The sequence below is a fragment of the Ischnura elegans genome, chromosome 4 (genome assembly GCF_921293095.1).
Source record: "Ischnura elegans chromosome 4, ioIscEleg1.1, whole genome shotgun sequence".
In the NCBI taxonomy this organism is placed as follows: Eukaryota; Metazoa; Arthropoda; class Insecta; order Odonata; family Coenagrionidae; genus Ischnura; species Ischnura elegans.
This window is the reverse complement of record NC_060249.1, coordinates 108,298,272-108,308,814: the sequence shown is the minus strand read 5'-3', so window position 1 is coordinate 108,308,814 and position 10,543 is coordinate 108,298,272. Positions and strand designations below refer to the sequence as shown.

General features: G+C 43.3%; 1 protein-coding gene across 1 annotated transcript in view; it reads left to right on the top strand.

Annotated features, from left to right (window-relative positions):
- The first annotated feature begins 707 nt into the window (after nt 1–707).
- The window catches only part of LOC124157874 (cadherin-related tumor suppressor), a 571,438-nt gene continuing 561,602 nt past the window's right edge, over nt 708–10,543 (top strand). Inside the window, exon 1 of the mRNA XM_046532937.1 lies at nt 708–7,776. Coding sequence (XP_046388893.1) covers nt 2,320–7,776 — 5,457 coding nt within the window. The 5' untranslated portion in view covers nt 708–2,319. The remainder of the gene's footprint in view (nt 7,777–10,543) is intronic.

Genomic DNA, 10,543 nt, shown 5'->3' with positions numbered 1-10,543 from the left:
AAAAGTTGATGTAAAAAATTCCTATTACATTGGGCTACAACCTTCAAATATAAATTGTATCTGATGATTTGAGTAAAAGCAATTCACAGTATTTAATTGTGAAAATTATATTCTAGTATAATAAGGAATGGCGCTGGTTAAGCCTACCTAATTATGCAAGCATTAAATTTTTTTTTTTTTTAAGCCTTTCTAAATGATAGCTTAACTTACTTGCTTCTCGCTTACTAACTCATGATTTTTCAAAAAACTTTTTTAATAGTGGATGAGAACGTCATATAAACGAGAATTTTCTCCACTCACAGTACTATTAGAAGACATAATACTTAATGGGCGAAGCAGCACTAGCTCGACACTACACGTAAGTGTTTATGCTCAGCGCAGACGGTTTTGTTTGGCTTCCCTTCAGGTTTCGTCCTCACTTGTTGTCAGCACGCAGCGCTTTCGACGGAGAATTCCTCCGCTGCCGGTGAGCACAACAGGTGGAGGGACCTAGGGTGGCAGGAGGGGAGGTCGGAGCTCTCTCTCTCTCTTTCTTGAAGACTCTTTGAGAAGAGGCAACGCGGGGGCCAGGCGCCTCGGGTGAGGGTGAAGCCGATTGGCTGAGAGGATCGTGGAGGAGAAGGCTCCGCCCCCCCACCGTCGCAGGCGCTCCTGCCAAGCAGCGAGGTGGCCGTGAGTTTTCGAGTGCCCGGGTCGCGGGGTGGACACGAACGGACAGGTAGTGGTGTCGATGCGGGAATATACACGAAGTGTGGGGCGCGGAAGTGTGTGGTGCTTTGAGTGATTGTGTTCGCGGCGCCCGGTGTGTGATACATACACAGCCAGCAATGCATCTCCTCCGTTCTCCGCGTCTGCGAGCGGACAGGGAGACGACGGAGAGGGCCGTCTATGGCCTTGTGCTGTGAGTGAAGTGCTCTCGCGGGGCAAAAGGTTGTTTTACGGCGTCGCGAGGTTTTAAAGAAAGAGAGTGCAATGCTCCCGCATTAGCGCTAGACACCACCTAACTGAGAAGTGTACGACAGGGTGATTTCCTGTTGTGGGTGCCTTTTTATACGGTGGTGAATAACTTGTTTAGGGACACGGGACTAGGACAGGCGTATGATATAGCATTAGGCGCGGAATGTTCATATTGTAGTTGGTGAATTTGGCCATTTGTTTTTCGATTGTGTGACCGAGGATACGCTATTGGATATTCGGCTATTTGGCGACGTAGAAGTGGTGTGGAAGCTCGCACAGGCACCTGCACCGCGGGTGTTTGCTGCCTCTGGTTTTCGCCTTGGCAGTGGACTCCTGCCTCCAGGGGAATCGCCGCTTTGCCGGCCCGTCAACGTGCGACCTCTGCCAGGGATGGCCGGGCGAGCGCGCAACTCGAATACTGGAGGCATTCAAGAAGAGAAAGGTTGCCTCTATTGAAATCATTGTGCTGCTTTAAGTGAGTGTTAGTCATTCTGATATAAGCAACTTAGTGTGCCTTTCTTCAGGTCTGGTGAAGTGCTGTTATTTTTCGGTGGTGAAAGGATTATCTCCACGGATACTAAGTGCAGGTAAATTTTCTTGGTGTTTTTATCCTCGGTGAAATGACTACAATAGCGCCGCCAGATATTTCATGATTAATGTATATAATACAAACATTCGTTGAAAGGCATCTACCTGCTATTGAGTGATGGAATTTATCTATGGATTCCGTTGGTGCTGCAACTTGCTCTCATGATGTCTTAAATTTGAGAGTTATATTTTCTTTGATAATTATAGCGTAGAAGAGTCATTACACGTCAAGATATTACACATTTGTTAAGCTTCGAATAATTCCACGGAGCAGTAGTAACGAATTGAGCTGTAGGAAAGTTCCTAAAGTAATCTTTGCCCACAGAAACAAATATTTCTCTGTCGTGTGTGCCATTTAAGTACAAAAGTAGTTGTTAGCTGAAGAAGCCTTGGAGGGGCATAGCGAGTTGTCATTTGCCATTAATTTCTGCAAGTGTTGGCGTACCAGCAGTACAAAGTATTGCCATGACAAAGAAGATATGCGAGTCCTATCCAAGTTTAACACGGGTTATGCATGCGGTATTTCCGATGCAGAAAAAAATGCCTTTGTTCCTTATTCTCCTACTCTTACTATTCCGCAGGTAATTTTAATCAATCCAATGGGAGCGTAGGACCTGAAATCAGTATTTTCCTCTCTTTTCGTCCATCTGAACATTTTTAGTGAGTGAGTGTGAGTGAATTAATGACAACTGTGCACTATCAAATAATTGGTGTTTTATAATCACTTCCCCTGATTTGGGGGAGTATAGTGAGGAGGTAGGAGTTTTACGCAGCATGTCGCAAGACGCAAAAATGCTGCGGACTATCAAGTGGAGGAGGATTTTTAGTCCTTCGGGACATATACTCTCTTTTCTGGTTCTAATTTTATTAGTGACCGCGGAGGGAAGAGGGCCGGGACAAGGGGGCAAGAAACAACGGTCTCCGATGACCGCGCCTACGCTCATACAAGTTCCTCAGTCGCCGCCATCGTCGAGGGCGGCGTCGGAGGAACAAATGCAGTCAAGGGCAGTGGACACTCGGGTGACCCTAGAAGTGTTGGAGGGTCGTCCACGGGGTACAAGGGTCGGTTTTATTCCCACGAAACCGGATTTCACCTACCGATTCAATGAACCACCGAAGGAATTTATTCTTAATGCTACCACAGGTGAAATCACCACCGCAGCCGTGCTTGACAGGGAAGCATTACGGAGTGATAGGTATGATCTAGTTGTCCTGTCAAGTCAGCCGACGTATCCCATTGAAGTCAGAATAATTGTGGGGGATGTGAATGATAATGCTCCCGAATTTCCGGAACCAAGCTTAGCAGTGGCTTTCTCAGAAAGCGCAAGTGCGGGTACTAGGCTTCTATTAGATACGGCTTCTGATAGGGATACAGGAGTAAATGGAATGTCAGATGATTATAGAATAGAATCAGGCAATGTTGACGATAAATTTAGGCTGATGGTTACGGCTAATCCTAGTGGTGACACATCCTATCTTCATTTGGAAACAACGGGTCAGTTAGACAGAGAGGCCAGGGCAACTTATCGCCTTAATATCTCGGCGAGAGACGGAGGAACCCCTGTCAAACTAGGATTTCTAGTGGTGAATGTGACTATTCTTGATGTCAATGACAATCCACCAATTTTCGATCATAGTGATTACATTGTTTCTCTCAATGAAAGCGTTCTTCCTGGCACTCCCGTCCTCCAAGTAATGGCGACAGATAGTGATTCTGGTGACAATGCCAAGATTACTTATTACTTAGCGGACACCGAAACACAATTTTCCGTCGATCCTGAGACTGGAGTGATTTCGACGATGGAAACTCTAAGTTGTCCTCAAAATTGTCCGCAGCAGCAACAGCAACAGATGCAGCAACAAGCGGGAGGGTTTGGAGGGGGAGGAATCGGTTCAGGTGGCGGATCTTGTCCGAAGAGCTGCGTTTTTACTGTTTTTGCGCGAGATCATGGCTCTCCAAGACAAGACGGTAGAACATACGTCACTGTGAATTTGGTGGATGCCAATGACCACGACCCCATAATCCGATTTAGATATTTTCCACCTACAGCTGCTTTTGCTACCGTTGACGAGAACGCAGTGAATGGCACCGTAGTTGCGGCAGTATCTGTCATTGACTTTGACGAAGGTGCAAACGGAAGAACCTCAGTAGAAATACGAGCTGGTAACGAGCTTGGTCATTTTAGGCTTGAGCGAAAGACTTCTTTCGATATAGTCCGAGTCAACGATGTGTTAGATCGTGAGCAGTTAAATAAATACAACCTTACTGTGGTGGCTACGGATGAAGGATCTCCTCCTCGTTCTGCTACGTCCTTTCTTGTTATTCATGTTAATGATATCAATGACCACGAGCCAGTTTTTGAGAAGAGTGAGTATTCGGCAGTTTTGAGCGAAAGTGCTCCTGTGGGTACATTTGTAGCAGCTATTCATGCCACAGATGAGGACTCAGGTGTTAATTCACATATTTATTATGCTGTGGAAGCAGGTGATGATCAAAGATGGTTTGATATTGATGGAGCATCCGGGTTAGTAACAACTAAGGCACCATTGGATAGAGAAGTGCGGGGGACTGTTGAGTTGCGAATATCAGCTAGAGACGGAGGACCAAATCCTAAATGGGCTCGTGCAACTTTGAAAGTAACCGTCCTGGATGAAAATGATGAAAAGCCTGAATTTGCTATGCCTAGTGTTCGAGTAAGATTATCAGAAAGTACTCCTCCAGGTACACTTGTAGCATCTTTAACTGCAGCAGATCACGATCAAGGAACTAATGGGAGTGTTACATACGGACTCCATTCTGATGTGGCTCAGCGATATCCAGGTTTATTTGCTCTTGATCCCGTTACTGGCCAGCTTACTACTCGAACCAAATTGGATAGAGAAAGTATTGCTGAGTACGAAATACGGGTGATTGCTCGAGATCAAGGAATACCGCCACAGTCTTCCACTGCAACTGTTATGCTATCAGTGGATGATGAGAACGATAATAGTCCAGAATTCTATCCTCAGCAATATTTTATGGCAATCCCGGAAGATTCACCTGTAGGAACTACATTACTGACTGTGACTGCTACTGATGACGACGAAGGGGAAAATGCGCAAGTTGAGTATTCGATTGAGACTGGCGGGGAAACAGGATTATTCCGTATTGGAGCACGAACTGGGGCCTTGACGCTCATCGCACCATTTTCATCTTCTCAGAAGCCTTTATTTACATTGCGAATAGCGGCAAAGGACAGGGGAGACAGAAGAGCAGTAGAAGATGCCATAGTAGAAATTGTGAAATCCAGTCGACTAGAGAAAATACAATTCGAGTCGGCGGAGAGTGGATACAAGTTCAAAATTCGTGAAGATCATGCTAAAAGGGAACCTTCGCTGGGCAGGGAAGTTGGACGCGTAAGAGTATCCGGCGGTAGAGGAAATAGGGATAATGTCAGGTACTCCATTGCTCTCGGTGATTCAAAGAGGGCGTTTAGGATCGACGAACGAACAGGAATTATAACAACAGGGAACAGAATTGACAGAGAAGCTGCCGCATCTTACCGTCTGACTGCAGTCGCTCGAGCGGGTCTCGCTTATGGCTCTGTAACAGTTCACGTATCTGTACTAGATGAAAACGACTGCCCGCCGGTGTTTCCTAGGGATAGAGATGAAGTGAAACTGGATGAAAATGCACCAGTTGGACAGGAAGTTTACCTTGCTAAAGCGGAAGATCCGGATGCTGGCGAGAATGCTCAAGTTACTTACGGATTGAGTTCTAATCCGGAAGGGCAATTCAGGATAGCTCCTAAAACTGGAGTTATATATTTGAACAAACCTATTAGGGCCGAGCCGGGTGTGACACTCAGCTTAGAGGTGACTGCAACAGACAACGGGAAACCTCCGTTATCGTCCAAACATTCGGTCATTGTAACCGTTGAAGATGTAAATGATCATACTCCAGTATTTGACCACACGTCTTATGAAACATCAATTCTAGAGTCAGCCCAAGTGAATGCTAGGTTTTTCGCTTTATCAGCTACTGACGCAGATCTGGGAGAGAATGGAAGGATAGCTTTTGACATTGCTGAAGGGAATGCAGATGGAAAATTTGGTGTTTTTCCTGATGGATTTCTGTATGTTAGAAGCCCATTAGATCGGGAGGAGCGAGATTACTATGCATTGGTGGTAAGGGCTCACGATCATGGATCCCCTCCCAGATCATCACATGTGCCTGTCGTTGTTCATGTAATTGATGAAAACGACAATGCTCCAGAATTTTTCAACGCAACGTTCAACTTTTATGTTAGAGAAAACGAACCTCCTGATACTTTTGTGGGGAAGCTGACTGCCACTGATATGGATATTGGTCGTAACGCTGAATTAACTTTTTCGTTGGCTGGGGGAGGCACAGGTGGAGTGGCAGACGATTTTGCGATTGATCCTCATAACGGATTTTTGAAAACATTACGTCGTTTCGATCGGGAAAACTTAGTAGCTCTGGGGACAGGCCAAAGTGTCTTGTCACTGGAAGCAATAGTAACAGACAATGGCTCACCGAGGCTAAGGGATCGCGCAAAGGTTAACGTTTACGTTACTGATGTAAACGATAATGCCCCTCGTTTCCTTAGGACTCCATATCGAGTACAGATCTCCGAGGTTGCGTCCATAGGCACACAAGTTCTTCGCCTTTATGCCACGGATGCTGACGAGGGCCTCAATGGAGACGTATTCTATGCCTTTGTGTCCGGAAATGAGGCAAGAAGGTTTGCTGTGGATGAAGCTACAGGACAAATTTCGCTAGCTGGATCTTTGGACAGAGAAGTCTCTCCGAGATATGTGATGACTGTGGCTGCTTATGATGCTGGAGAGTCAGCTTCCCTCAGTGTTACCACTACTGTCATTGTCGATGTGTTGGATGAAAATGACAATGCTCCCGAATTCACGCAAACCACCACTCATGTATCGGTATCTGAGAAGACACCTGTTGGGACGCTTCTTGTGCAATTTAGAGCTACTGACGCTGATTTGGGTCTTAACAGTGATGTGACGTTCTCTATTGCTGCCGGAAATCGACGAGATACATTTAGGATGGATTCGGCTACTGGTGAACTTTATCTCCACAAGTCGCTAGATTACGAGGAATTGAGGGAATATAAATTGAACATAACTGCCAGTGACGGGGGGAATCCGTCTCTATCGACCACGGTGCCTTTCGGTGTCAGTGTGGAGGATGATAATGATAATCCTCCAGCTTTCCCTTCGACGGCAATAGTTCGGCAAATCCAAGAGGGAATCCCTGTGAGGACACCGATTGTTACAGTGACCGCGGAAGATCCAGATTCTGGTGACAATGGGCGCGTTATGTATAGCATTGCTAGGCAGGAACCTCCTGGACATCACTTTGGTATTGGAGCTACAACTGGTGTGGTGCATACTCTACTGCCGATTGATAGGGAGGCGGTAGATACTTTTAGATTGACAGTTGTAGCCACCGACAGAGGCTCCTCCTTGAGGCTCTCTGCCGAGAAGTTGGTCACAGTGATTGTTGAGGATGTAAACGACAACGCCCCCACATTTGTTTCTATGAGTGCTGCGGTACTACCTCGGCCGGCTGATAGAGACGCGTATGTCATGACGGTGCATGCTAGGGATCTAGATTCGAGTACTAACGGTCTTGTTACTTACGAATTGGTTGGAGGAAACTCTGACCTGTTTACTCTTCACCGTAGTACTGGGGAGTTGACCCTCAGGAGATCCTTGCCTGACCCACCTGAAGAGACTAGGTATCAGCTGACTGTGAAGGCGACTGATGAAGCTGTCCAGGCCGATAGGAAATCAATGGATGCTTACGTCACAGTGATTGCAACGGCTCCCTCAAGTATAGGTGTCGGAGGCGTTGGAAACGTAGGCCCCGTGTTTGAAGGCGGCGAGACGAGGTTAGGAAGCATCTACGAAAACGAACCTATCGGTACAAGTATAGCCACAGTTGGTGCTCGGCTACCTGGAAACTCTTTGGCAGAAGTTGAGTACTACGTCACGAACGTGACGGTTGCAACAGGATCTCGCAGTGCTGGAGAGAATTCTCTACACATCTTCCAGCAAGTTGATCGTCTCTTCGACATCGATACCAAGTTGGGAGTGATTTCAACGGCTGTTGTTCTGGACCGCGAAGGAGGAGCTGATGCCTACGACGTCGAAGTGTATGCAGTGGTTGTCAGCTCGTTGACTCCGCAAACAACAGCAACAAGGGTGAGTCTAATTTTTCTATTCATAACATTCTATATGCTAGTATAAAATGCATGACTTCAAATAATTCTTGGTAAAGCCGCATGAATGACAATTAAAATCGCCGGAATATATCAGCTGTGTTTAATACTTGCAATTTCCTCGAGCATGTACCCAGATTTCCATCAATTAGTTTCGTGTCCACATTTTGAAAGTTTCTTAAAATCCTGTACTTAAGCATTTTCAGTAAAACTTATTGCTGTGATTTTGTGTACTCTAACCTGAAATTTAAAGTTGAGCCCCTTTGAAGTAGCCACCAATCAAAAATTGTGATTAGACTTGAGATCAAAACCTTCTTATCGTCCGTAATCCATAGTTATTTTGTGAGCATCTCAAATTAGATAATAAATATATCGTTGCGTGGTTTTGCAATGAAGAGCAGTGACGCGCAATTAAAATATTTGTAATGTTGGACAGAATTTTTTTATCGAGGTATAGTAAAATACGGAATATTATTCTTTCAATTTTCTGTAAAAAATTTATTTACTAATTTATTTTGTCAAAGCAGACTAATCTGTTTATCTAAGATTATTAGCGTAATAATTTTCTTAATCAGTTCTAGAAAAAGGATTATATTGAGGGCAAGAGTTATTAATTCACTTTGAAATAACTTTATCTGTTTGAGAATTTTCATTATTTAGCTATTTATTTGTTGCAGTGTATTATAGTGGAGTCTTTGATGTATCTTAAAATGTCTTGTCTCAGCAGTTCAACGTATATTAATATGTGCCTAAGTTTAGTAAAAAATTGAGTAAATTAACTTGATTAAGAATCTTGTTGATAGCGGCCACTGACATTTTAACTTTTTTAGAAATGTTTACGCTTTTATATATTTTATCGTCAGGGATTGGGTGACCGGGGCCGTTGAACGCGATTTCTTACTCTAAATTTTAGTCCATTTCATTATGTTTTTGTTCGGTTATTGAGATACAAATTGAAATTTTCTTCACTCGGGCCCATGCAAACGATTGAAAGAGTCGTCGGATTACTGTGGGCCTCATTCTTTACTGTATTTTCTTTTACTATCTATATGCATAATACCTATTATGTGTCAGAAATGTGTTGAAATATTTCATTGTTGGAAAACTTTTGAGGAGTACAATTATCTCATTTTTAGAGGAAATAATAACATAACAGTATTGATTGGCGTGCCATATATTAAGATTCATTCACTCAAATTGTATTTATACTTCGTTGTCTCAGGCGTGAAATGACTCATGAAGTCGACTTAACATGCATAAATGTGGAATTACGAACTTTATATCTTTTCATTCGCTATTTTACCTGTTGACATTATCCTCTAGTCATGAGAATGGGCTTCTGTAGTTTACTGAAAGAATTTCTACCGATTGTGCGGTCATTTTGTTCGTTAATGGCCTCGTGGAGGGAATCAAATTAGTTTTTGAGCTTATGATTTTAGCACATTTCCAGCACCGTAAATAACATGGGTAATATTCTTCGCTGTCGCTCTCAGACTGAAAATACTGGGACTTTATCGTGGAATTGGATTACCGTCATTGTTATAATCTTTCCGATGCATTAACGCTTAGTACTGACCTTGTATGTTACCGTGAATATTTGTAATCAAGTTACTATTCTATTGGTTCCGTTTCTCTTTATGAAACATTGTGAGAAACTTTGATCAGTGGATTCTTATCTCGCTCATTCTGAAAGGGGCTTAAAAAGCAAGGTTTTAATCTAGAAAAATGTTCCTTTTTATAGATAAAGACTTTGAAATAGTATTTGGACTGTTGAGCGTTGTCTTTCTTTTTTAGGGACCTTTGGTTATTCGTACTCGTCCTTTGAAGATCATAGAATTTTGTTTCACGTAATGAGAATTAGTACATTGTTCATTATTAGCCAAATCTACCATTATATGCATGTCTATACTAGCGTCAGAATATCTTTTCGATTGTTCGTCTTCTACAACCTAATTGACATTTTTCGTTCCTTTGCCTCACATTTCATTTCATCTGTTGAATTAGGGAAATAGATTAATATACCATACCATAATTATTCCTGGCAGGGCATTTGGCGTAACTACTTAATGTCAGGTAATCGCAGTAGAGTGATGATAAAGAAATGGGCTACTGTTAACTTCTCCTGATGTAAAATGAAAACTGACCACCACTTACCTCCTACCCTGTCGCCCATGAGCTTCATGCCTAGCTAAATATTCTCGCGCGATTCGACTCCGCCATCTATTTTTCACCTTCACATGCGCTTACTCAACTTCTGGCGCAGTACTGAGTAAAGACTCTGCACCTTCGTGATTCTCTTTCTTTTGCGGTGCATATTGTAAATGCCGCTATCCATGTGTGGGAAGTTACGGTGAAGGAGCGAATTATCGTCTTGACCAGCTCTTTTCCTCGCTCAATGGCGTGTGACATTCATTTACTCGTGTTGTCCTCTTACATGTGCATTCTAAGAATTAACGTGATACGGAGATACTTTTTAATTTTTCACGACATGAAAGTTGAAGTGATTTAGTAGTTGGGAAGAACACGCGTGTTAATATCCGTTAATTGCCGTGGAGGTTCAATATCCTTTGCTTTTTGAGCATTAAAATGGAATCATTTCAATTGATTGATGGAATATTGATCATTTTTCGCGCGTAAATTAATTAATAGACTCCTTCCCTTTTGGGTGATAACCGTGGTATAAAAATGTGTAATTTCATATCTTGACTTGAGTTATTATGAATATTTAATAGTTTTGCGGGATATTTATG